The sequence below is a fragment of the Capra hircus genome, chromosome 8, assembly GCF_001704415.2.
Source record: "Capra hircus breed San Clemente chromosome 8, ASM170441v1, whole genome shotgun sequence".
Classification (NCBI taxonomy): domain Eukaryota; kingdom Metazoa; phylum Chordata; class Mammalia; order Artiodactyla; family Bovidae; genus Capra; species Capra hircus.
In genome coordinates, this window is record NC_030815.1 from 74,813,187 (window position 1) to 74,840,405 (window position 27,219).

Consider the following 27,219-nt stretch of genomic DNA (forward strand, 5'->3'; position numbering starts at 1 on the left):
GATAGCTCCGTTGGTAAAGAGCCCGCCTGCAATGCAGGAGACCTAGGTTCAATTCCTGAGTTGGGAAGATCTGCTGGAGAAGGGAAAGACTACTCACTCTAGTATTCTGGCCTAGAGAATTTCATGGACTGTATAGTCCATGGGGTCGCAAAGAGTCGGACATGACTGACTGACTGAACAACAACAGTTTTCAACTAAAAGCGTTCTGACTACCAGATGAAGGGCTTCTCACAGGGAGTAGCCTTTAAACTGTGCCTTAAAGGATAAGTAGAAATAACTGACTGAACAATGTACAGGAGAATCCTTCCAACTCTGTGAGGCTGAACAATGTCCATGGGATCACAGAGCTGGATCTGTTTCCCTGCAGCAGGACTGATCATGTCCTGGGGAAATGGGCAACTGACAAGTACTCTCCCTGGGCAGAGATGCCCTGCAGATGTGCAGGTCTATGTGAGTGGGCCATGTCACTATCCTGCATGTCTGCTGGGCAGCTCATCCTCAAAGAATAAAAGGACTATAGGATGCTGTAAATCCCTGTGCTGACGGAGCCTCAGTGGGCGAGTGCAGCAGTGGAAATTTCACTATTAATATGTGTGGTCAACATTCATTCAGTCTCCAAATATTTACTGAACACCTAATATAAGCCTTGGAGAAGGCAATGGCACCCCACTCTAGTACTCTTGCCTGGAAAATCCCATGGACGGCGGAGCCTGGTGGGCTGCAGTCCATGGGGTTGTTAAGAGTCAGATACGACTGAGCGACTTCCCTTTCATTTTTCACTTTCACGCATTGGAGAAGGAAATGGCAACCCACTCCAGTGTTCTTGCCTGGAGAATCCCAGGACTGGGAAGCCTGGTGGGCTGCTGTCTATGGGGTCGCACAGAGTCGGACATGACTGAAGCGACTTAGCAGCAATATAAGCCTAACAATGTGCTTGAAATACACTGTTAACAAAACAAAGAAGTTCCTTAATCCAAGGAACTAGAGTTAAAAGGCAAATATTAATCAAATATTCCCACAAATAAATCATCATAGACCATGACAAATGCTGTTTAAATAGTCACAAGCTGTGAGAGGACATCACCTGGGGGCTTGACATTCTCAGACAGACTATCAGAAACATCAGTAGGTGAGGTTTCTCTATGGAAGAGAGATTTACATTCTGAAGGATAAACAGCAGTCGCCTAGGACAGCGGCAGGGGTAGGGGTAGGGGAAGGATGGTGGGGAAATATCCAAGAAGAACGTGTGCGAAGACCCCAGGGCGAGAGAGGGCTCAGAGCACCTGAGGACCTGAACTAGCCCAGAGTGGCTGATGGCACAGAGTAACAGGAGAGCGGGTCAAGATGAAAAGGGCAAGGACCTTGGCCTTTATCCTAAGAGAATGGGGGCCACTGAGATTTTTAGGCACAGGACTGACATGACGAGATCATGATCATGATCACTCAGCTGCTCTATAGAAAATGAATAGAGAGGACCAGAGAGGAAGTACACAGACCAACCCAGGAGATAAACAGAAAGAGAAGAGAAAATGAGAAGGTGTGAGCAACCCCATGTCAGTTGGGACAAAAATCAGTAAAGAACATTGGCTTGGAATCAAGCCGCCTAGTTTGTGTCCTGGCTTTGTCACTTATCTATGATCCTGAGCAAATCACCTAAGCTCATCTCTAAAACAGGGGGAGTATCTATCTACCTCCTGGACTGTGTGAGGATTAAATGACTAACACACCTGAAGAACTTAGAATGGTATCTGGCACACAGGAACTTGCTGTGGCCCAAGACCACACAGCTACTACTTATAAACAAACAGGTAAATACTGAACTACTCTGGTTAAAGCTGGGGGTGGGCCAATGGGACCTTCAGCCTCGGCCACTTGCCACCACTTTGTCCTAGGCCCCATCCACACAGCCCTCAATTCCTGGGGTTTCACCAACTCCCCGTCTGCCAGATAAGACTGGCCTCAGAGTGGCCTTTAGGAGTTATTCTCCTGGGCACTGTGTGAAAAAACGGGGGTAACATCAGCTGACCCATTTAGGAGGCCACTGAAGTACACAGACCACTCCTGACTTCTAGACTAGAATCTCAGAAGGCTTCTGTTTTTCATACTTGATCAACAAAAAAAAGTTTAAACACTCTTCTGGGATTTCCTGGTGGAGCTGTGGTTACAACTCCATGCAGGAACATGGGTTAGATCCCTGGTCAGGAACTAAGATCCCACATGCTGTATGGCAAGTCCGAAAAAAAAAAAGTTTTAACACTCTTCTGCTTGCTGATGTGTATATAAACTGCTTTATTTTTTAAATAACAAATGAAGGGGGAAAGGACCACCAAACAGACAGAAACAACCTCAAAGTAACTTTAAGAAAATGTAGATCTCAGAAGGGGATGGCTCGTAACAACGCCTCTGAAGGAACTCCTGAGAGGTTTATGGCTGCCCTCACTACCGGCCTGCTGCATTCACTCTGGCCCCTCACTGCCCCTCGTAAGCCAGGGTCTGACCTGGTTGCAAGCAGAGACTTAGTCAACTCTGGATTCTAACCTTCTAGAGATGTGCTTGGGAGCAAGGCAGTCCATATATCAACCACAGGCCCCACTCCAGGAATGAACCAGAGATCTCATGACCTATGGCTGATCAAGGTCACTGGGAGCTGAGGACAGGCTCATGAACCCACAACCAGCCAGCTGGTTCAGAATCAGGTCACATGAGAGACACTCGGGCTACCTGTTTTGACCCATTCCCGACTTTCCTCACCAGACATGGGCTCCTGGTGATTCTGGTTTACACAGACAGGTTATGGGATCATAAGAACAAAAAGGCCTCATGGATCTGAAGACCAAAATGGCTGATAAACTGAGAACTACCTCAGGATACATAAGAGCTCTCACCAGCCCAAAGAAAGCACCCAAAGGTCCACAGCTGGGAAGACTTGGTCATGGGGGCACTCTCCAGACAAGGTGGGCTGCTGGACAGCACAGATCCACAGAGACAGAACGAGAAGCTGACAGGAGGCTAAAGATTGTACGGACGACACTTGTTCATTGAGAGCGGGTTGTAAGAGAAGGAAAAGGCAACGGGCCGATTGTTGTGAGGCGTTGTTATGAGCCATCCACTTCTGAGATCTACATTTTCTTCTGGGGAAGGCAGGTAACTTCTGTTCCAGAGATGGCAGAGCTGGTGGGGCTGTTCCTCAGCGCAGCACGGCCTTCTCCGCCTCACCTCAGTCAGCGAGGGCCAAGTTTGTGGACTGCAGTCGCTCTCTCTCCCGGCAGATGTTCTGCTCCACTGTGTCACACTCAGCTAGGAAGGCCTGAAAGACACATGCAGAGCAGTTAGGGCCACTGGAGGAGCCAACCCATGCCAACCTTGGCCACAAGAGGTTCTCTGCCAAGCCACTCTGGAGAACCCCTGGGTGACTGACTCAAGCTAAACGGGTGTGTGGGGATGGAGACAGCCCAGGCTCCAGACGCAGGAGAGGGAAGTGACAGTGCTCTCGGTTAACAACCTCCAAAGGGCACTGAGGAGAGGAAGCCCTGCCACTGAAACAGCATGATTTCAGGGGACCCTGTTCCACAGGAATGGCACCTCCTAGAACTGCCCTGTCTGCTCCCCAGCAAACTTCTTTACCGATCAGGTTAATCCAAATTCAATTACAGGGACATGAAAGGAGCTCTTGTGTTCTGGGTTCATACTGAGAAGTAACAACTGAAGAGAGCCCCCACCACACAGAGCCCTACTTTGGAGAGATACATGCACTGATGCACGACACTTTGTGATGCCCTACCACACAACTCACCTGAATCCTTTTCACCAAACCCTTCCTTTTCATTCTACTGTCTTTGAAATTTTCTGGCAGAATCTATGGAAGAATAAGTTGACATATAAATAGTCCGAGTACGTGAAAATGACATAGGAACATGTCAGAAATACCATAGCACACCAAGCTGGCCACAGGTCACCAATGTGGATGAAAGGCATTTTCAGGAGTCACTTCCCTGGATCTCTGTCCTACACATCCCTTTCCATGGCTCTCACTCCATAAACACTCCTTAGCTCTCGAGGTCTGGACCATAGACCTATAGCATGGACTTTGTCCTTTCATCGTTTTCTGTGCATGGATACTGTGTCCTGGCTGGGCCACGAGCTCACTGTGGCATGAAAAGCATAGTGCTTTTCTGCTCTTCTTTACCACCCCCTATACCACCTCCCCTCAAGAATCCCAAGCAGAATAGTTCACCCTAAGAATGAGGTATCAGGGGAGAGACATTATCTCTCAAAGGGAACATGGCATCAATGATTCCTAACCTTATAGGAAACCTAATAGGAAACATCAATGATTCCTATTCCTAGCCTCCCAAGAGCTGGGTCTGACTGTCTTCTGTACAGGTAATGGACCCAGTGGAATGTCAGACACAAGAGTGTCAGGAAAGTGACACTCTGTACTTCTCTGACCCTGAGACCATGGATCACTTCGGTCCCTGCTTTGTGAGGATTAGATGCTACTGTACGTGTGTGCTCAGTCATGCCCGGCTCTTTGTGTGCAACCCCATGGATTGTAGTCTACCAGGCTCCTCAGTCCATGGGATTTTCCAGGTAAGAATACTGGCATGGCTTGCTGTTTCCTAGAAAACTTGTCTCCTGCATTGGCAGGCAGATTCTTTACCACTGCACCACTTGGGAAGCCCCCTTAGATGCTACTATTATACATAAATAAAAATGACAAAAGCCCCATGTCAGTGAGATAGGGGAAATCAGGAACTGTCTTATCTTTCTGCATATTCACCAAAGACCTAGCAGTGTCCGGTACACTGCTCAATAGGTGCCCAGTACCCTCAGGCAATGAGTGTGATACCGAGAAAGTGAAACTGACTAAAAAGCCGTCAAAGGAAACTAGCTCTTCTCAGCTGAGTATTTACTTACTAGTGTGTCAATCTCCTCCAAGATCTTCATAAACTGCTCGATCGTGGCTTTTACTCTCCTATCGAGTTTGCAGAGAGCTTCAGCTTGCAAATCTTTGGCCAGAAAACCCTGTGGAGGAATGATGCATTATTCCAAGTGTTTCTTTGAGGCTGACAGAAAACTCCAAGCCAGGCACTGATGAAGCAGCCACACCCTGAGTCCACGTTCCCCAACAGGCTGGGCCAAATTGCAGGCCTACAATTCCACCTTTTGGGAAAACAGAAAAGCCAGCCCTGGGCCTCCTCAAGCACTGTAATAGGCTGCAGGCCCCTCTGTCTCACGTGGCCTACTGGGGCCACAAATGCCTCCAGAGGCCTGGCTCTGCTAAAGCCCCCAGTCACGAGTGAATACCTGTACACAAGAGGCAGATATTAAGAGCACAGGGTTTAGAGTTTGATAGGCCTGGGCTTCAATTCTGACTGCTGTGTACTGGCTGGTGAGCTTGAGCAAGTCCCTTAACCTATCTGTGCCTTGCTGTCCTCATTTTTTAAATGGAGATCAAGGCTTTTCCTTGGCAGTCCAGTAGTTAAGATTCCATGCTTCTGTGCAGGGGGCACGGCGTCCATCCCACATTGGGGAATAAGATCCTACATGCTGAGCAGGCTGGCCAAATTAAATAAATAAAATAATACAATGGAAGACTTCCCTGGCGGTCCAATGGTTAAGAACCTGCCTTGGGGGAAAAAAAAAAAAAAAAGAATCTACCTTGGGCTTCCCTATTGGCTCAGTGGTAAAGAATCCACCTGCCAATGCAGGAGACACAGGTTTGATCCCTGATCCCAGAAGATCCCACATGCCGGGGAGCAACGAAGCCCACGTGCCACAACTACTGAGACTGTGCTCTGGAGCTCGGGAGCCACAGCTACTGAAGCCTGCACTCCTTAGAGCCTGTGCTCTGCAGCAAGAGAAGCCACTGCAATGAGAAGCCCAAGTACCGCAGCTAGAGAGCCGCCTCCACACGCCCAACTAGGCAAAAGCCCACACAGCAACGAAGACCCAGCACAGACAAAAATAAATACATAAAAAGAAGTGTATATGTATATATGAAAAAGAATCCGCCTTGCAATGCAGGGGACGAGGATTCGATTCCTGGTCAGGGAACTAAGATCCCACATGCTGCTGGGCAACAAAGCCCATGTGCTGTAACTACTGAGCCTTTGCACTCCAATTAGAGAGTCCATGCGCCCCAATGATAGATCCCACATGATACAATGAGGATCCTGCCTGAGGCAACTAAGACCCAAACAAACAAGCAGCCAAATAAACAAAGGCAAAAAGAAAAAAAAAAATAAAATAAAATGGAGACCATGACACACACATCCCAGAGGGTTACCATGAGGATAAAGGGAAATATAAGACCTTTAATACGAGTCCTGACACAGACATACTGCTAACAAATGGCAGCACTTACTTAATTGTTTTATTAAATTATCTGTTTATTCCTGTTACTTAGCCTAATGATCAGTTAGCTGGTGACAACAGGTGGACAGCAGGGATCTCTGAGGATGTTTTCATCAAAGTCAAAAGCTACAGATGCAGATTTCACAACAAGTAATAAAATAAGCTACTGATTCCAACTGAAAGAATTTACTCTACCAAAAAATGAGAAATGGCCAAAAAAGATTTAAGCCCAAGGACATTCAAAGAAGCATTATGCATAATGTTAAATAACATTAGGTGATAAATAATAAATAATTGGTTAGGTAAACCATGAGCCACTCATGTGATGCAATATTATACGAGTTTTGAAAAGGATGATCTTTTTTTTTTTCCAGTCAAGACATTTTTTCTTTATTGAAGTATAGTTGATTTTTAATACTGTGTTAGTTTCAGGTATACTAAGTATGATCATTTTTAATGACATGGGAAAGTGTTCAATTCCTTAAACCAAAGAAAGAACTATTTACAAAGTATACCTAACATTATACCAATTTTTTTAAGATTAAAAAAACAGATTCCAGGTTTTAATAATGGTTATCTTTGAGTTGGAGGTCTTAAAGCTAATTATTATTTTTCATATTGGTGCCCACACATCTTCTTAAAAACTGTGTACAATCAGTATGCAGTACTTTAGTAATTAAAACACAATCATACATCCATTAATGTTATAAAATGAAGAGATCAAAAATAAATACATGGTTTGAGGCCATAAGTAATTCTAATTTGGTTTCAGTACTATAAGAAATTGAATAGGATGACCCCTCGCCAATATCATGCTCAACTTGGACATTCTATGAATCAGTGTTCTTTGCCTTGCCAAATACATTATAACTGACTAGACTGAGAGCAGATATTTATTCTATTTAAGACAACACATTATCCTAGCATGGCAGGTGTTCTCATAGGAACGCAAATGGATGCTGGCTGGGGTTTGTAAATAACAATGATGTGCTTACAAAGCACTTAGAATGTGTCAGCCTTAAACTATGTAATTGAATCCTCACAACAGCCCAAGAGGGAGTTACCATCATCACTCCCTTTTTTACAGAAGAACTTGAGACAAAGGCAAACTTGCCCAGTTACAGAATGGGAAGTCAGGGTCTGAACCCAGCGGGGGCTGAAAACAAAGTTTGCCCTCAAAACCACACATTTGTGTCTCTAGAGAATTCTTACAGAAGGCAGAAAGTCAAGTCTACCAGGAGAGTTACCTGCTGGATTCCAGCAAGGTCTTTATTCAGTTCTTCCAGCTGGTTAGCTATCTTCTCCACAGATTTCTCCAAATCTTTCAGCTTCTTTAGTTCAGCTTCTTCCTCTGGACTGTTCTAAAATGTTAAGAATAAAAATAAGTGAATAATCACCAAAAATAGTAGCTTCTGTCAGAAAAAAAAAAAAATCTGACCATAAGTGGCCAAACCACTCCCCTAGGAAAACATCATCTTAAACTTGCTGCTTCTTGGAAAGCAAGCTGGAGGATTATACACTAACGTTTTCTATCTACAAAGACACTAGACGAGATAGAAGGTACCAGGTACATGTCCTGGTGAGAGAGCCTGACGGCTTGAGTTCAGAGAACAGAGTTGATCCATGAGCCAGATCTGACCTTAGCCTGGGGCTGACCACCAACTGCCTCCAGACTGAAGCCCAGAGTGTTAACTAATTATAGTGAACGCCTAGCATGTGAGGAGTCCAGAAAGGTGAGACAGGCGGAATTTTATCCTTTCCTTAAATGGAATTCCTGAGCTCTCTCATTCAATATGACCATGATGACGATGCATACTTTCATTGAGCATCCACTTTATGCCGGGCATCATCCTAAGCACTCTACCTGCATTATTATTTAAGCCTTACCACAATCCAATGATGAAATTGAGGTAACTGTAAAGTAACCTAAGGTCACACAGCCCAAAGAGGTAAAGCTGAGACCTGAATGGGATTTGGCTTCTCACACCCCAGGACAACTCCAGCTGAGGGTCCTAAAGTTTCTTCAAACTCAACCCTTGGGTTGTGCTCCTTTTTCCATCACCGTTCTTCCTGACCCTTGAGCAAGAAATCTAGACTATTTCCCCTTCTTTCAACTTCACTGGTAGCTAGCAGCTTTCTGCTTTTACACTGTCTCCCATTGTTCCCACTGTCTCCCCTTGGTGGCCAAATCCTGAGTGCCAGTCTCCTGGCAGTTCCAAGTCTGCACTAGACTTTCCTTGCCTCCACATTACTAACCTCTGCCCTCTCTCCACTCTTGAATCAGCCACACCCAGCTTGAAGTAAGAGAACTTCATTTGACCAACAACTCCACTGTGTCACAATGTATTGCTGGCCCCAGGGTCTACTGTCCTCAACCCTTTTTGTCATCAACTGACTCTTTGTCTCCCTCACTTCTACTCTGAACCTTTCTTTCCAGCCAAAGAGGATTTAACCTCACGGGAGATTTTAGCAAAAAGAATGGTTAAAGGAAGAGAGGCTCCTGAAATTTGCAGAGTACTTATTTTAAAAATTTACAGGTTTGACAGTCTCTTGCAAATTCCTCTCCAAGTGAGCAGGGACTGCTTCAGACACCATTTTATCCAGACTGAAATTCCACCACCAGCACAAAACCCACATAATTGAGGCAATACAACCACTCCTAATTCCCAGGGTGAAAACCCTAAAGAACAGAAGCTGAAGGAAATGAAAACAATAAAACTGGTAACTCCACTAAACAAACAGTAACTACATTTGTGTGGCAAGCACTACTTCACCAGTGCCAAATCTGAGCCCCCAGTTTGGCCTTCTAAACAGACACTCATGTAAAACACCTTAGTCATTTGGCTCTGAGGTATTTCTGGTAGAAAACGCAATCTACCTTTTTCCCAATTAACATAACCCGGCAACCATTTTGTATTCCAAGTGCTGACAATGGCATCTCCATTTCCTTCAGAGATTTTCCTGAAAAAAGAAGACAGTTATGTCAAATGTAACTTGTACAACAGTGAAAATAGACTTCAGCAAGGGTACAGGAAATAGTATGTTCACTATTGAGAAGAGGATGAGTTGGTGTAACATTTTTAGAAGGTTTCTTGACCCAATAACTTCACTTCAGATATTGATCCTAACAAATAACTGGACATGTGCCTGAACAATAACTATTACACAATTATTATTATTCATAACAGTGAGAAACTGGAAAGTCAAAAACTCAGGAATAGGGGACTGATTACTATACATCATAACAATGGAAGACTTTGTAGGCACTAAAGCTCATTTTTCAGGAAACTTCAATGCCACAATATGTGCTGATGACCAAGTGTTATAAGAAGATCACAAGAAATGATCCAGTTTTATCCACTACAGAAACAAAAAAAAAAGCCACAAAGGAGAACCCACATTTCAGGATGCCAGGACAAACAAACAAAGGCTGGACAGAAATATACTGAATTGTTATGAGGGGTTTTATCCAGGAGAACATTTTCTTCTTTGTGTTTTCCTCTATTTAGAAACATGAATTTCTATTGCCTTTATAATTGTAAAATGAAACGCTTTTAAAAAGAAAAGACAAGGAGTTACAATATGAAGTATAAAGGTAAATGCTTCCCATCACTAAATTCTTTATGATTGGCACCAAATGGGATGAATTTAGCTTCATCAGATACAAAATAATGGGTTCTCATGGGAATGAGAAGACCAGAGAATGGGGATGGGAGTAGGTGTGTCCTGGCAGAAATCACCATATTCCACTGGGCCTGCTACATCCAGGTCCTTTAAACTAGTCTGTTCAGTACCTTCTCTGTGTCAGAACTAGGCCAAGCACTGAAAACACAGAAGTATCTCTGCCCTCATGTATTGTACCAGAGAAACCGGATGTTTGGTGACTATGGAAACAATTATTTAATAGTAGTTTCAATACAAGCTGTGCAGAAGTGGAGGGAGTGCCACAAGAACACACACTGGGAAGAGGATCTAACTTAGCCAGGGAAGACTGCCCATGTGCCTCATCAAAAATGGTGAGGTTTCCGCCACCCTCATATGACTTCAACTCTAATACCTGTGCATGTGTTTGCAAGTGTCCACTACATAGTAGGTACTCAACAAATATTTGTTGAAGGAATGACAGAATTAACAAGCAAATAAGAACTGTCCTAGATTGAAAACCTAACCTTACTGTTAGGTAAGATTAAATAGTTTTAAATAGGCTCAGAGCTGGAAGAGAAAGGCTTACCCTTAAATATGAGTTTCTGAAAAGGCAGCGGAACCCCTGTAGCCTCTTCAACAACCTGGGCCAGGTCTTGGACAATTGGCTCACTATTGCCTTCTTGTGGGGTAACTTGAAGATCGTGTTTCTCATTGCCTGGGAAGAGAGAAAAGTGTTGAAGAAAACACAAACCAATAAACAGAGGCTGACACTTCATTTTCCCAGCCTTTAAGACCTGCTCAAGGATTTTTGTCTCCTTGGGAATTGTTACGGGAACTAATAATATCAGTGATATCAGCTAACATTTTAAGCATTTAACATGTGTAAGGGGCTGACTAGACTTATTTTGGAGAAGGAAATGGCAACCCACTCCAGTATTCTTGCCTAGAGAATCCTGTGGACGGACGAACCTAGTGGGCTGTTGTCTATAGGGTCGCACAGATTCAGACAAAACTGAAGCAACTTAGCGTGCATGCATGCATTGGAGAAGGGAATGGCAACCCACTCCAGTATTCTTACCTGGAGAATCTCAGGGACAGAGGAGCCTGGTGGGCTGCTGTCTATGGGGTCGCACAGAGTCAGACATGACTGAAAGGATTTAGCAGTAGCAGCAGCAGCAGGCTTATTTTATGCATAACCTTAATTAATCCTCAGAACAACCCCATGAGGTACCCATGAAGCTGGTATTACCTATTATCCCCCATTTCACAAATAAGCAAAATGTGAGATCAGTCCAGTTAAGACTTGCCTAGTGGGACCCATCTCTACAATCAGAACTTAACCTCAGATCTATCTGATTTCAAATTCTGTGCTTTTCTTTAAAGCCATCTGCCTCCTCTGACCTGACTGTCCTCTCCTCTGTGTTGTACTGGGCGAGGAACTGTTTCTATCTCCTTTGCTATAATGGGCAAGGAACTGCTTTTCTTCCAGGTCTCTCCCACTGGGCACACCTGGACACATACGGTTGGTGCCCAGAAAATAAATGAGGGGGACTTCCCCGGTGGTGCTATGGATAAGAATCTGCCTGCCAAGGCAGGGGACACAGGTCCAATCCCCAGTCCTGGATGATTCCACATGCCATGGAGCAACTAAGCCCGTGTGCCACAACTACTGATGCCCACATGCCTAGAGCCACCCCAGTGAGAAGCCCGCACATCTCAAGGAAGAGTAGCCCCTGTACGCTGCAACTAGAAAAAGCACGAGCAAAGCAACGAAGACCTAGTGTGGCCAATAAATAAACAAATGAGTGGAAAAACTCAAACAGCAGAAAATTCTTTTTGGAGCAGAGGTGCCAATTCTTTTCTGGATATGTGGACAGCAAGGGCGTAGCCTGTGTCCAGTGCATCACGCCAAGCCTTAAGCCTACTTAATAGCCATGAAGTCAGCGGGACAGGTGTTACCAACTCTATTTTGCATAGAAGAAACCAGATGCCTAGAAAGGAGACATCCCAAGGTCACCCAAATGTGCAGAATCCTGGTCTCCAGATTCTTGAGGCCCTGGGGTCTCCCCTAGTTGGTTCTGAGAAAACCTTATGTACTCAGCTCCCTGGAGAACCGTCTTTGTCTAGTTCTGTGTCAACTCCAACAGTAAACAGACCCCAAGGGTGCCCAGAGTGTACGCTGGAACCCACGCCTCACTTAAACAGCACACATGAGTTTTGACTCCTGCACACAAGTAGGTGTCCAGATACACAGCAGTCATAGACAACATGGCTAAATACAAGCCAGGCACAAAGGCCCACAACAACTGTGCAGGCACACCCTAAGACATACAACTAGGACCACGACGTGAAGCATCAAGGATCTAACAAATGGCCTGAGACAAAATACACCTGCCACGTGGAAAGGTGTGTTGACAGACCAGTAAAAAAAAGAAAAAGCCGGTCCCACAAGATCCCACTCTTCTGGACTCCAAAGACAAGGAGGGGCAGGGCACGCGACCAAACCCAGAGACCCCGCCGGACTTTCGCGGCCCAGCACGGAGCCCACCCGGCAGCCCACGCTCACTGTGGGTGACGGTCACGCTGAGCCCGGCTGCCGCCATTTCCTCGCTCCCGGCCACCTCTTCGCTCCGGGCCACCTCTTCGCTCCGGGCCACCTCTTCGCTCAGGACCACCTCTTCGCTCGGGGCCACCACTTCGCTCCGGGCCACCTCTTCGCTCCGGGCCGAGCGAGGCCGTGCTTTCTTTTTCACCCGCGGCCTGCGAGCGCAGGCGGCGGCGCCTCTGGTGGATCCGGCATGCCCCCTGGTCACGCTCCGGACGGCTGATTTCTGGGAGGGAGGCGGACCTCGCTCGGCTGGGGGCACCGACTGGCGCGGCTCCCGGCCCGGCCGAGGCGCGCGCCGCCGGGGACCCAGCCGCTCCCGGTCGCCTCGCGGTCTTCGCGCGCCCCCGCGCTCCGCCAGACCCGCGCTTGTCGCCCGCCCAGCGATGGTAGCTAGCGTGGGGCCCTCCACCCCAGTTCGGCTACTTCCCCGCCCCTCCCGGGCGTACCGGCTCCGCCCCTCGGAGCAGCCCCGCTGCAGCCGGGCTCTATTCCTCTGAAGCCGCCCCCTACCGCACCCACTCAGCCGAGGCCCCGCCTGGCTTATCTGGGGCCACGCCCACGCCCGCCACCGGAGCCACGCCCCCTGCTGACTGTCCCTCACCTCCAACTTCCCGGAGCTCCCCTTCCCCGGAAGATCAGGCTGAAAATCCGGAAAAAGGATCGGGAAACGCCAATAGGCACATTGCGCTTGCGCATGGGGGGCCGGAAGTCAAGTCGGAGAGGGAGGTGACTCTGCTTCCGTTTCTGGTTTTGCTCCAGTGTTTAGGTTTTCTTAGCGGCCGCCCAAGATGAACCGATTCTTCGGGAAAGCGAAACCCAAGGCTCCGCCGCCCAGCTTGACTGACTGCATTGGCACGGTGGGCACTTAGACTTGCTAACTAGGCTCAGGAACCCTGACATCCCTTTACCCGTCCACCCCCGACTTCGGCGTCGACTCCTGGCTCCCGGGCCCATTACAGCTGAGTTCTCTTCACCCCACTTTCGTTCCTGTTACCCAAGTCATTGCTGACGCCACAAACCAGGGACCCCTAACCCATCATTGTTTAACCTTACTTGCGCCCCACCCCCTCTGGTGCTCAGTGCCGCGTCCACTCGGCCTGGACACCCTTACCACCTCATCCAGCCCTACTCCTCCCTCCTCTTCCGTCCCTCATCCTTCTCCGACGTCAGGAATCTCGGCTTGATATCCTAGCTCAGTATATCTGTAACCCAATCCTGGATCTGTTACACAAAATTCAGAACTCTAGCCCCTGTCATTAGGCCACCACCTTCTATCCAAGTGAATGGCGTTAGCTCTACAGCCCTAGCCGAGGTCCATTGGGCAGTAACTCATTTCACACACTTTCTGATTGAGCCCTCTGCTGGCCTAGTCTCCAATTCTTGGGAAATTTCGACTCAGTCGAGTGATTCTCAAATTCTTTTTCTGCTCAAACACTTGAAGACGCCCCTGGAATATTAGAACCTAGGGGGGTGGAATACAGTTTAAACCCCGCCCCCCAGGATTTCGGAGAATCCCGCCTCCCCACAGTTAGGAATTGCTGTTTTCAACCTTCACCATATGCTCTTTGTTTTTCCTTTCTTTCTCTATTCATTCCTCTCCTACCACTTTTCATGTCAATGTATTGCAATAACTTCCACTGCCTTTGATGTTTTTCCGCTGAAGGTGGACAGCAGAGCAGAATCCATTGACAAGAAGATTTCTCGGCTGGATGCTGAACTAGTGAAGTATAAGGATCAGATCAAGAAGATGAGGGAGGGACCTGCAAAGGTAAGGTAGACAGCTCCTGCAGAAGTTGTGACACCTTGATTTGAGTACCTGTGGAAGTAGGGCCTGTGGTAAGGGCTGGTGAGAAATATAGAAGAGATGCTCACAGTCTGGTAAAGCGAAAACATATGTGATGTTGTGTCCTTCAGGGAGGAGAGTTTGCAGCAGGATATGAGAGGAAAACTGGGCCTTGACCTGGTGGAGAGATGTTGATCACACATCCAGAAACATGTATCTGGGAATTAGCATACTCTACTGAGAAGGCGGCAATCTGGACAGGACAGGCTGGGCCTGCTCAGACTAATGAGTTGCTTGGCTGGTCAGGTTAGGTAAATATAATAGACTGGTTAAGGAATAGAATGTTGGGGAAAAGTACTAGTGTTCTGTTAATACCACCACTACCTACTAGCTGTGACCTTTATAAAGTCACTTAATTCCTTACTTTCCTCTTCTGTTAGGAAGAAACATAGAGTGGTGTATGTATGTGCATGGATTTGAGCTGCTTTTTTTCTCCCACCCCATCTCTGTAACTTATTAGGCATTTAAGTGAGAGCAAGTTACTTAGCATCACTGAACCTCAGTTTTCCAATCTGTGAAATGATAATATCTACTTTATAGGGTGAGATTAAACAAGGTAATTCATGCAACCTATGTCAAGGTAATTCATAGCACTATGTCTAGTACATAGAAGGAGTCAGTAAATGTTAGGTATTATTATCATCTGTGAAGTAATAATACCTGCTTTTCTGTCTTGAGGAGACAAAGTGATTTATGAAACAGTATAGAAAGCAAAGTGACCAGAGGATTTTCTCTGCCATCGTAGTTGGGTGGCATGGAGTGAAGAGTGACCAGAGGCAGGACAGCCCACCTAGACTTGAGGAGATGAAAGCCTAAACCGTGGTGGTAGTCATGAGAATAACATGAGAGGAATCAATTTGAAAGTGAGTTCTGAAAAGCTAACACGATGACAGTGCATGAGGAGACAACAGAGAGAGGAAAGGTAAGGTTGGTGTAACAGTGTTCAGCCTAGAGAACTGAGAGACTGGTGGGGCCGTTGTTAGTCATCCCCAAGGTGATAGCAGGTTGAAGAGATTGGGCGTGGTGAGTTTGAGTGGAGAGCAGACTATCCAAATTTGGAATCTCTCTAAGGCACCTGAATATACAAAACTGGCCCTCTTGGAGTAGAAATAATATGCCCTAGAAAAGGAAATGTACTGAGATGTGGGATGAAAAGACTGAGATGGGCTGGAGCTTAGAGCCCGCTTGGGAGGTAAACCGTCCGGGAGCCACCATGTCTACTGCTTTGAAGATGAGAGGAAGTAGGTATGTGAGTTTGAGGATATGGGAGGTTTCTTTTACCAATTGTATATTTTCTACTTCCTTTCATTAAAATCTATTTTTCTTCCTAGAATATGGTCAAGCAGAAAGCCTTGCGGGTTTTAAAGCAAAAGCGGATGTAAGTTACCTAAGTATAATCTCCTTTCCTCTAACAGGTTTAACCAAAAGGGAAATGGTCTTCCATTCCTTTAGATTTTCATACTGTTTTTTTAAGGGCTTCCCAAGTGGCATGATAGTAAAGGACCCACCTGCCAGAGAGGTAGACATAAGAGATGGGGGTTCGATCCCTGGGTTGGGAAGATCCCCTGGAGGAGGGCACAGCAACTCACTGCGGTATCCTTGTCTGGAGGATCCCAGGTACAGAGGAGCCTGGCAGGCTATAGTCCATAAGGTCGCAAAGAGTTGGACACAGCTGAAGCGACTTAGCACGTATGCACCACTTTATAAGCATTCTTCAGTTAACTGCAAATTTCATTTACACAGTTAACTAGAATTTCTCCCCCTGCATGTTCAGCAACATCTGTTGCACCACTGTCCATTTAAATAGAACTTTTTGCTGTGATAGGAGATGTTTTCTGTCTGTGCTCGTCAGTACAATAGCTGTTAGCCACGTGTGCCTATTGAGCACTTGAAACGTGGCTAGTATGACTAAGGAACTCAAGGTCCCGTTTTATTTAATTTTAACAATTTAAGTAGCCATGTATGTCTAGTGACTTCTGTATAGACTTCCCAGATCTGTAGAGTTTGATTCTCCCATTTATGTAATTAGAATGTGCCTTTTAAAATTTCATTTGTTTGCCTATAAAATTGGGAAACTTAAATATTTGTTCCCTCCCTTCAGAAGATTTAGCAGTCCTTAATTTGTTTTAGGTGACTATGTCCCAGTGTTTGAGCAGAAATCCAGCATTATCTTTGGTTCTTAACCTTGTGGGCTCTCCAGCTGATGAGACCTTCTGCAGGAGTGCAGAGGTCAGGTGGAATCAGCTGATAAAGAGCAGAAAGATTGTTGGTATCTCTATTCTTGTTTACAAAATGACTTCGTATAAAACATCAGATACCATCTTACTCCTTTCAGATTAGACAGAGTTAGAAAATTATGATGCCTAGAGCAATGAGAGTGTGTAGTAAAACTGTTACCTCCTAAATTGGTAGCATCACAATTTTTTAATCTAAAAATTTTTATTAAAAAAATAAAATTTATTTATTTTTGGCTGCACCAAAAATAAATAATAAGACAAACACCAGAAAGGTCTTTGTTACTTTGTGCGGGCTTTCTCTAGTTGTAGAGAGTGGGGGCTTCTTTTCTGTGCAGCGCGTGGGCTTCTCATTGCAGTGGCTTCTCTTGTTGTGGAGCACAGGCTCTAGGCATGAAGACTCAGTAGTTTCAGCTCACAGGTTCTAGAGAGTGGCTCAGTACTTGTGATGCATGGGCTTAGCTGCTCCACAGCATGTGGGATCTTCCTGGATCAGAGTTTAAACCCAAGTCCCCTGCATTGGCAGGTGGATTCTTATCCACTGGGCCACCAGGGAAGTCCAGCATTGCAATTTTTAAGTAGCTATTTTTTTTTTTAAATAAAAGAATACATGTTCATTGTGGAAATTTGGCAAGTACATAAACATGAGTAGAAGAGAAAATTCACCAAGATTCCTATTGCCAGAAATAACCACCTTTAAAATGCTAATGTCTTACAATTTCTTTCTCTGCTTGTGCATACATGGCATATGTGCATATAATCTTTTAGAAGAAAACAAATGGCATGTATTATATCAGTTATCCTTTTCTACTTAATGTTTTATCACAAGTATTTTTGTGTTTTTGGAAACATTTTTTTAATGGTGTGATAATATTCCACCACCATTTGCCTACATCATTGACCATTTTTCTTCTGGTTGAATGGTTAGATGGTTTTCAAAGACTGTATAAAGACTATTGTGATGTAAGTCTTTGAGACAGTATTATCAGTTGGTGTAAAACTTCATTAAAAAAAATAGTTGGAGTGCCAAACAATATATTAGTTTTAGATAAATTACCTATTTATGGATACAAGATTAATAAAATACCAGTCCTCAAGCAGTTCAGTCTACTGGAAGAAGTTTCACCTTATATACGAATAACCTTAAATATAGTCTTGCTCCTTCCTCCTAAGAATTCTACTTCTGAGAATTTAGCATTCAAAATAATCTAAAATATAAAAACATATATTAAGACTTCTTAGCAATGTAGAAAACAGCAGTAATAATGTTAAGTGGAAAACAGTGTTATAGTTACAGTACATTCCAAGGAAGAAGATTGGAGGAACATCAAATGATATTTGTTTAAGATGGATTAAGTTGTTTTTCTCATTTTTTCTGTATGTTTGTTAAGGTTTGTTGTTGTCTTTAAGGAGATTGTTTTATCTAGCATTAAACACTTTCTTCCTGAGGAGTTCTATCTGCTTCACATTACCGTTTTCATTTGACTCTGAAAAGGTACGAGCAACAGCGGGACAATCTCGCCCAACAGTCATTTAATATGGAGCAAGCCAACTACACCATCCAGTCATTGAAGGACACCAAGACCACGGTACTCCCAAAGCACTTTTTCCCATGGTTTCATTTTATTTTTGTACTCCTGTGCTCTTTTTCCTATAGTTTTTAAAAGACAGTTTAACCATCATGGCTTCTTAAGAAATGGTATGTTCTCTTTCCTTTTTTTAGGTTGATGCTATGAAATTGGGAGTAAAGGAAATGAAGAAAGCATACAAGCAAGTGAAAATTGACCAGATTGAGGTGAGATGTGTGCTGGTTTCTGTAAGAATGTACACTGGTTTCTCAAAGCATCCAAATGAATGTGTATGTGATGGGGAGAGCCCAGGAGAGGGACGGAATCTTGGGCCTCCCATTTACTAATGGAGTAACTTTGGGAAAGAGCATCAGAGGTCCTCACTGTTAACCTAAGGATCCTAATACCACATGCAGTTATTATGCTGCTGCTGCTAAGTCACTTCAGTCATGTCCAACTCTGTGCGACCCCACAGACGGCAGCCCACCAGGGTCCTCCGTCCCTGGGATTCTCCAGCCAAGAATACTGGAGTGGGTTGCCATTCCCTTCTCCAACGTATACATGCATGCTAAGTCTCTTCAGTCGTGTCCGACTCTATGCGACCCTATGGACAGCAGCCCACCAGGCTCCTCTGTCCACAGGATTTTCTAGTCATTATGAAGGTGAAATAAATGACCTGGTATATCTAAATGCACAATGACTGGCACATAATAAACACCCAGTGAATAAACGCCCAGTTTCCTTTTACTACTAACTCATTTAATGATTTTTAGTCTTGTTGCCTCAATTATAAAGTAGTGATGTTTCGGCTCATCTCCTAGGATTGTCCCCAAGTAACACTTGGGACAATATATATATTGATAATATATATAAAGTGTTTAGCATGGTTCCTGGTTTAGAATTGGTTCCCTTTTCTAGTAATTCTCTCTAGATTCCCTGCCCACCCCCACCCCAAGTTTTATTGAGATACACTTGCTATAGAATATAGTGTAAGTTGAATGTGTACAGTGGGGTGGTTTGAAATATATAGTGAAATGGTTACCACTGTAAAATCACCTCACATAATTACTATTACTTTTGTGATGAGAATATTTAAGGTTTACTCTCCTAGCAACTTTCAAGTATTATTAAATATAGCCACCATACTGTATTTTAGATCCCCAGAACTTAGTCTTCTTTTTTAAGGTTATATTTCATTTATAGTTATTATAAAATATTGACTGTGTTCCCTGTGTTGTGCAATATATCCTGATAGCTTATTTATTTTATACATAGTAGTTTGTGCCTCTTGATCACCTCCCCCCCCCATCTCTTCAGGTTTTTAATAATAATGTCCCTAAAATTAGCATTTCTTTTTTGAGATCATGTTTTAGCTGAGGTGGTGAGCTTGGCATCTCTTAACTCTGTCAGTTGAGCAGCCCAGATGGCAGACAGGATTAGCAGAGGGAGTGGTGATGGTCAGAGAAGGCGTCTCTGCACATATGATAGTGGTCTTTCCCCCCTAAACACTAAGTAGAATGTCTGTTTCTAAGAGGGCAGGGATTCAGTTTTGTTCAGTATTCCCAAGTGCCCCAAACAGTACCTGGCTTCAATTTATTTAATGATTGGTGAACAAATGAAGGAGAGGCTATTCAGTGCCATAAAGCAGTTCTGCCCCATTTAATCAGGGTTTGTTAGTTGAGTTCTTAGTGTGTCTCCAGCATCTTACTGATTCTGCGCTGTGTTCCCTGATAGTTCCAGTCTTCAGTAAGTGAAGGTGTTCTTCCTATCTTGCTGTTTTCCAGCACCCCTCCTAATACTGCTGGGACCCTCTCTAATCCTCCACCAGTTTTTGCTTCTAAGAATTCAGGCTTAGTGATAGAGATTCACTGAGAAAAATGTTCTGAGTATGCTTGCCTTATTTGTATCATATTATTTGATAATCAAACACAATGAACTGAGTTTTATTTTCTACTTTCAGGGTTCCTTGTGTTTTAATTAGTGCTGTTTAATGAACAAAACAGAAATTTTGGTATTTCTGGTTTTCTCTATGTTTCTTCGTCTTTCACTTGTGGTTGTCTGGCTGTCTCGCCACCTGATTTTCCTTCTCCTGTCCCCTACTACAGCAGTCCCCAACCTTTTTGGCACCAGGGACTGGTTTTGTGGAAGACAGTTTTTCCACAGACTGGGTGGTGGGCAGTGGTTTCAGGATGATACAAGCACATGACATTTATTGTGCACTTTATTTCTATTATTATTACATTGTGATCTATGATGAAATAATTATACAGCTCACCATAACGCAGAATCCATGGGAGCCCTGTGCTTGTTTTCTGCAACTAGATGGTCCCATCTGGGGGTTTGATATGAGTCTGCAAGCAATTGATTTATTATGGTCTCTGTGCAGTCAAACTTCTCTGCTAATGATACTCTGTATTTGAAGCCACTCGCTAGCCCTAGCATCGCCACCTTGGCTCTACCTCAGATCATCAGGCATTAGATTGTCATAAGGAGCGTGCAACCTAGATCCCTTGCATGCACAGTTCACAGTAGGGTTCATGCTCCTATGAGAATCTAATGCTGCTGCCACTGATCTGACAGGAGGTGGAGCTCAGGCAATAAAGTGAGTGATGGGGAACAACTAAAAATACAGATGAAACGTCGCTTACTCACAGCTCACCTACTGTGAGGCCCAGTTCCTAACAGGCCATGGACCAGTACTAGTCTGTAGCCTGAGGGTTGGGGACCCCTGCCCTAATAGACTTGCTTGCATAATAGGTGGAGAGCCAGTTTCTTTCTTTTTTGATGTGTATGGGTGTGTGTTTTTGACTGGGCTGGATAGTTTGAATCCCATTTGTTTTCCTAAAATATTTCACTTGAAAAGCATTTTTATTGTTTTCTAGTGCTCATTTTGGAGAAGGAAATGGCAACCCACTCCAGTATTCTTGCCTGGAGAATCCCAGGGATGGAGGAGCCTGGTGGGCTGCTGTCTATGGGGTCGCACAGAGTTGGACATGACTAACGCGACTTAGCAGCAGCAGCAGCAGCAGCAGTGCTCATTTTAAAACTTTGCCTCTACATGTGTGTTCTCCTATTTCTTTTTTATTTCCCAATTTCTGTGGTCCAGTCTAGTGCTTGTATTTGTTTTGTATTGCTTTTGTTGTTGCAGAATTGAACCTGCTAATTCTTTGTGATGATTTTTTTCCTGTGCCTATCCTGGAGTCTTGCTAGAAATCCTACTCTTTCTAATAGGATTATAAGATCCTATTAGATATAAAAAAATTTCAGATCACTCTGAAATTTTGGGTGACTTATCTTGATATGTAAAAGTCTAAAATAAGTTCAACTTGATTAGTTGTGTTATTTTCACCCTCTTAATTATTGTTTCAGCCTGTGCTTCTCTGTGTAGCAGACTGTTAAAGTATATGCAATGTGGTAGTTTGGTACTTGGAAACAGAAAGCATTTTCTTTTTAAAAAAGTATTTTCCTCCATTTTATTTTCTATCCCTTATATGGAAAAACAAACCTCTAATTTGGGGGTGAAGAAGGAGTTTTAAAAATGTTTTGCATTGCTCTGGAAATTCTGAAGAATAAGCAATGTTGATTTAGAACCTCTGCATTATCAGCAAGAGTCCATTCCCCTCTGTGTGGAATTTTCAGCATATGAAAAAAAGATTGTTCTGCACATCCTAAACATAAGAGACAATATATAATATGAAGTGTTTAGTGTTTGACACATATTATGACATATGTTATTACAATAAATCATTACCTATGAAGAATGGCTATTAATAACCTCATTTTATAGATGAGCAAATTAAGCCTAAGAGACATTACTTTTTATTGAATATTAAATAAAACTTTTGAATATTGAATAAAACTTTAGCTTGGTTATGTTTAACCACAGTCTGCTCTTCTTACCATTGTACTAATTGCCCTTTATTACGTTGGACCACTTCTCAAATGGGTTTTACATTCTTTGTGGCCCTTTAGTTGGAGAAGGCAATGGCACCCCACTCCAGTATTCTTGCCTGGAAAATCCCATGGATGGAGGAGCCTGGAAGGCTGCAGTCCATGGGGTCGCTGAGGGTCGGACACGACTGAGTGACTTCACTTTCACTTTTCACTTTCATGCATTGGAGAAGGAAATGGCAACCCACTCCAGTGTTCTTGCCTGGAGAATCCCAGGGACGGAGGAGCCTGGAAAGCTGCGGTCCATGGGGTTGCACAGAATCGGACACAACCAAGTGACTTAGTAGCGGCCCTTTAGTAGTTTCCTAGTTAAGTACAGACAGATTATTCCCAGGTGATTTATGCCCTCTGACCATTTTTTTCACCATCCTTGTCTCAGATATCAAGCCTATCCTGGCCCATTTCTGTTTCGCCACGCAGGGTGGGCCCAGCACAACTTGTTGCACTATCCAGTTGTTCCTGCTACTGCTGCTTTACCCTCCACACTGCAGTCAGTTTTTGGCTGACTCGAGAAGCATAATTTGCTTGTCTCAGTTACCTTCTTTTCTTTTAACTTGAAGATTTTTGATAATGTAGATGTTGCTTCATTTCCTGTTTCAAGCAAACTTTCTGTAAAGAGAGAGATGGGCATCTCTTTTTACAATAGCAGTTTGATTTTCCACGAAGCATCTTAAATTCAAATGCAAGGTTAGTAATTCTGTTCTTTATTTTTCAAGTTTACATTTTTACCACCAAAAATAGGGGAAGATTATGTGGTCCATGGCTTATTTCTAAGATTCAGGGGAGAGAATAGAGACAGGGGGTAGTTAGAGAAAAATGGTAAGAATTGAATAAAAATCTTGTCATCTATATTTTTGTAGGATCTACAAGACCAGCTAGAGGATATGATGGAAGATGCAAATGAAATCCAAGAAGCACTGAGTCGTAGTTACGGCACCCCAGAATTAGATGAAGATGACCTCGAAGCAGGTAAGTTATAGGAAAAGCAACGTATATGTAGCCTAGCATCTGAAAGGAACAACTGTCAGGGATTTTTTTCCCCAAGCATTAGAGAAAATTTCTGTGAGGGTTCCCTGGAAGTTCGTCTGTGGTACAGGCTCTGGGTACAGAGCTTGGGCGGCAGCCACATCAGACCGGCATACCTCACCAACTCTGAGGGGGACAAGCTCTGAAGGAACATCCGGGCAAAGGCCTCCGCTGACCTGGTGCTTGGTAACCAAATACTGTCATTCCCTGCCATTTCCCTTTTGATTTTTTTCTCTTCATTTTCCTGCTTGAATCCTCTTCCTCGGAACAGTAAAGCCGATCAAGAAACAGTAGTTGGCAGATACTGATACTTAGTGTGCACCAGTTACTATATGCCAGGCCCTGTGTTAGATGCTAGGGATTCAGCATTGAAGAAAACAAACACCATCCCTGCACTCCTGAACCTTCTCCTCTAGTTTCTTGTAAGAAACTGCATGAGTTATAAGAGCACAGACTGACGGAAAGTAGTAGTATGGGGTACCATAGGAACATAGAGGAATCCAACCTAGTTGGGAGTCAGGGGTAGGCATAGCACCCGAAGGATTAGCAGAGGTTAGCAAGATGAAATGGAAGGGGTTGTTAAGAAGTGGCCTCATGGAGAGTCGTTTAGAAACTGTTGCTGTAGTCCATTTAAGACATAATGGTGCCTGAGACTAAGGCGGTGGCAGCAAAGACAGGGAGAGGTGGACATACTGAAGAAATTTTAGAAGGTTGAATGGACAGGACCTAATGATTGATTGATTGATTGGATGTGGAGATAGAGGGAGATGTCAAAGATGTTTGTCAGTTTCTAGCATGAGTAACTGGGTTTTCTGTTGGATGATTGCCCTGTCCCATTATTACCAATCTCCATGTTCTTGTTTTGACTAGACCTCCCCTGCCCCTTCTCTCCCCCGATCCTGTTTATTTCTGTCTCCTTATTTCTCATCTTGGGTTTCCTCTGATGAGTTTCTGCCTGCTGTTGCTATTCCCCTGGTCACTTCCGACTTTGCCATAGACTTAGTTTTAAAGCCTGATCTCATGGCATGGTCACTCCCTTTACAGCAATCTCATGCCTTCTCTCACTGGCTGTTTTCAAGTTCATCAGTAAATGGAAAAGAATTTTTTACATTTGTTATTGTCAGGATTTTCTAATTTGAATTGGCCTACTAATAACTATACAGTCTTCTCATGAATATTAGGGCCTTATAAACCTGTGGGAAATAGTTGTTTTATTTTTTTTTTCATGGACTTTTTTACCACCCCAGTTTCCTTGAAATAGCCATCTTTTATTTTGAAAATAGAAATTAATAATCCCTTCTCTGTTTTTAAATTTTCATCTTATTTCAAATAATTTGGCTGACTTTCTTAACATTAACTGCCAGTTTTCTTTTTTTCTTTTTCTTATTTATTTTTTCAATTAAAGAAATTTATTTTTGGCTGCACTGGGTCTTCATTGCTGCGCACAGACTCTTTATTGCTGAGCGCGGGCTTTCTCATTGTAGTGAACAGGCTTCTCATTGTGGGGGCTTCTCGTTGCCGGCCACGTGGGCTCAGTGGTTGTGGCGCATTGGCTTAGTTGCCCTGTGGCGTGTGGACTCTTAGTTCTGAGACCAGGGATCAAACCCGCGTCCTCTGCATTGGCAGACGAATTCTTAACCACTGGGCCACCAGGGAAGTCATCCCAAGCCTCCAATTTTTTTGCTTACATTTTTTTGAAATGTTCACTGTTTTAACTTAGAGTTGGATGCACTGGGTGATGAGCTTCTGGCTGATGAAGACAGTTCTTATTTGGATGAAGCAGCAGCTGCGCCCGCAATTCCAGAAGGTGTTCCCACTGACACGAAGAACAAGGTGAAAGCTTTTTCTGTTCATATTTTCTATGCAAAATGGTAAAGACTTTATGCTTCATCATCAGCCTGGGAATCTAAAAGGTATTAAGAACAAGGAAAGACTCTGTCATTATTTTGGGAACCCTTTAAAGCCCAGTTTTCTATGTTGGACTGTGGTTAGTCTTCCTCTACTTTACCCCCCGTTCCTCCTTGAGCCTGGAGTTGTCTTAATCTTTTTCTCCTGCCCATGCCATCCACACCACTCTGACCACTTCAAGGTGCCAGTGCATAGGTTGTTTTTTCTCAGCATTCCTGAAATCATTTTTATTAACACTATCATAGCTCATCTTTTTAAATCCCTGGTAACAGGTTCCTGAAGCATGTATGTTATTTCCATGTTTAGAAGATCACAGATTCCTGATTTAAATGTGCTACTGAGCTATGGTTTCTGAATTGATAGTCACTGCCTGTGGGTGCATGCTTAGTCGCTCAGTCATGTTTGACTCTTTGCAACCCCATGGACTATGGCCCACCAGACTCCTCTGTCCATGGGATTCTCCAGGCAAGAATACTGGAGTTGGGTTGCCATTCCCTTCTCCAGAGGATCTTCCTGACCCAGGGGTCAAACCTGGGTCTCCTGCATTGCAGGCCGATTCTGTCTGAGCTACCAGGGATGCCCAGTCACTGCCTAGAAGTCTGTAGTAAAAGTATGATATGGCAGTGACTCCTGTCCTAGGGCACCACTCCTTCGAGGATTGGTGAGGCTACAAAAGGTATTGGTTCACTTTAGGGACCAGAGTGAAAGTGGGAACCCGGAGGAAAGTGCTCACTCCACAGCCTTTACTCGACACTCCTCTCTCCCTCGACACTCGCAGCCCCCTCTCCCCTTTCAAAGTTTACTCTAAAGTTTCTCTCTCTCTCTCTCTTCTCTTACTCTGCAGTCATCCCTTTTGATCCCTTTCATTTCTTTTCCTGGTTTATCACTTGCTACTTTACCTCTCTTGAAAAAAAGGTTGTTCTCATCTTCTCAGTGAGATTTTTGTTTTCATTGATTAACCACTTGGAAATGAATTTTGACCACTAAATGTTTGAAATCAGTTTTTTTTTTTTTAAGTCAGTTGGAAAGTAGTGACACTGAACAATTCTTTCTTTTCACAGGATGGAGTCCTGGTGGATGAATTTGGATTGCCACAGATCCCTGCTTCGTAGACTTTCATCATTCAAGTATATCGTGTAAAATAAATGCGTATTCTGGGACTGGGGAATATTTATCTTTCCAAGTTTGCCATAACAGATTTAGGTTTCTTTCCTTTCCTTGGAGGAAAAGTTAATTATTTTGCTTTTTTTTTTTTCCTATAAGAGACTCATTGCTTGGAGGAGGCTTTCTTGATACTAAATTTTTATTCCTTTTCTCTTATGAAAGACTAACTTAAAATTATCATTGGATATGTCCATCTTAATTCCTTAATAATATTAATTTTGAAATAAAACCAAGGAAATGGAAATCGTTTAAGTTCTGTGACAGCATATCTCCACAATCTCAAACTGACCTGATAAATTGATGGCAAAGATGAGAATGGTGGGACTGTCCATATTATGATTCAAAACCGTTTTCTCTTGTGGTGTTATAGGTTGGTTATAGTGATGGCCTTTTTGGGTGAGTTTTGTTCTGTCTTGTGAGTAAATCGTTACTGTGTCCAGTATTGGAATGGAATTATCACTACTGTACCATGGGTGGATATTTTGATTCTGTGGTTTGTTCAGTATTACAGCTGACTGGTAATCAATAATGAATATTTCTTGATATTTAATGTATAGGACATTTATTTATACTCAATAAATATTTTTCAAAAGGATATTATTTTAATAATATTACCGCAGCTTGAAACCTCCACTACAGAAACCAAGTTTAATATAATTTTAACGTCAATTCCTCTTAAAAACTACAGAAATCAAATTTAACTGGCAGCATTGTGGTGCTGTGGTTGATCCTCAGCCTTTTTGACACCAGGGGTTGGTTTGGTGGAAGACAGTTTTCCCACGGGGGCTGGGGTGCTGGGGTGGGGTGGTTTCAGGATGACTCAAGTGCATTATATTTATTGTGCATGTGTGCTCAGTCGTGTCTGACTCTTTGCAACCCAATGAACTGTAGCCCAACAGGCTCCTCTGTCTATGA

At 43.8% G+C, this 27,219-nt stretch overlaps 2 protein-coding genes across 2 annotated transcripts; one reads left to right on the forward strand and one right to left on the reverse strand.

Moving 5' to 3' along the window:
- On the reverse strand, positions 1,035 to 13,319 carry BAG1 (BCL2 associated athanogene 1; the record flags this gene model as incomplete). Its single annotated transcript, XM_018052777.1, has 7 exons — positions 1,035 to 3,307; positions 3,794 to 3,856; positions 4,918 to 5,025; positions 7,605 to 7,718; positions 9,236 to 9,318; positions 10,589 to 10,717; positions 12,569 to 13,319. Coding segments are annotated over 7 exons (1,338 nt in total), but the record flags the coding sequence as incomplete, so codon positions are not given.
- On the forward strand, positions 13,304 to 26,899 carry CHMP5 (charged multivesicular body protein 5). Its single transcript, XM_005684056.3, has 8 exons — positions 13,304 to 13,467; positions 14,274 to 14,378; positions 15,785 to 15,831; positions 18,183 to 18,276; positions 18,411 to 18,482; positions 23,067 to 23,175; positions 24,953 to 25,065; positions 26,202 to 26,899. The coding sequence occupies exons 1-8, from the start codon at positions 13,399 to 13,401 to the stop codon at positions 26,250 to 26,252; spliced, it is 660 nt and encodes a 219-aa protein (XP_005684113.1). The 5' UTR covers positions 13,304 to 13,398; the 3' UTR covers positions 26,253 to 26,899.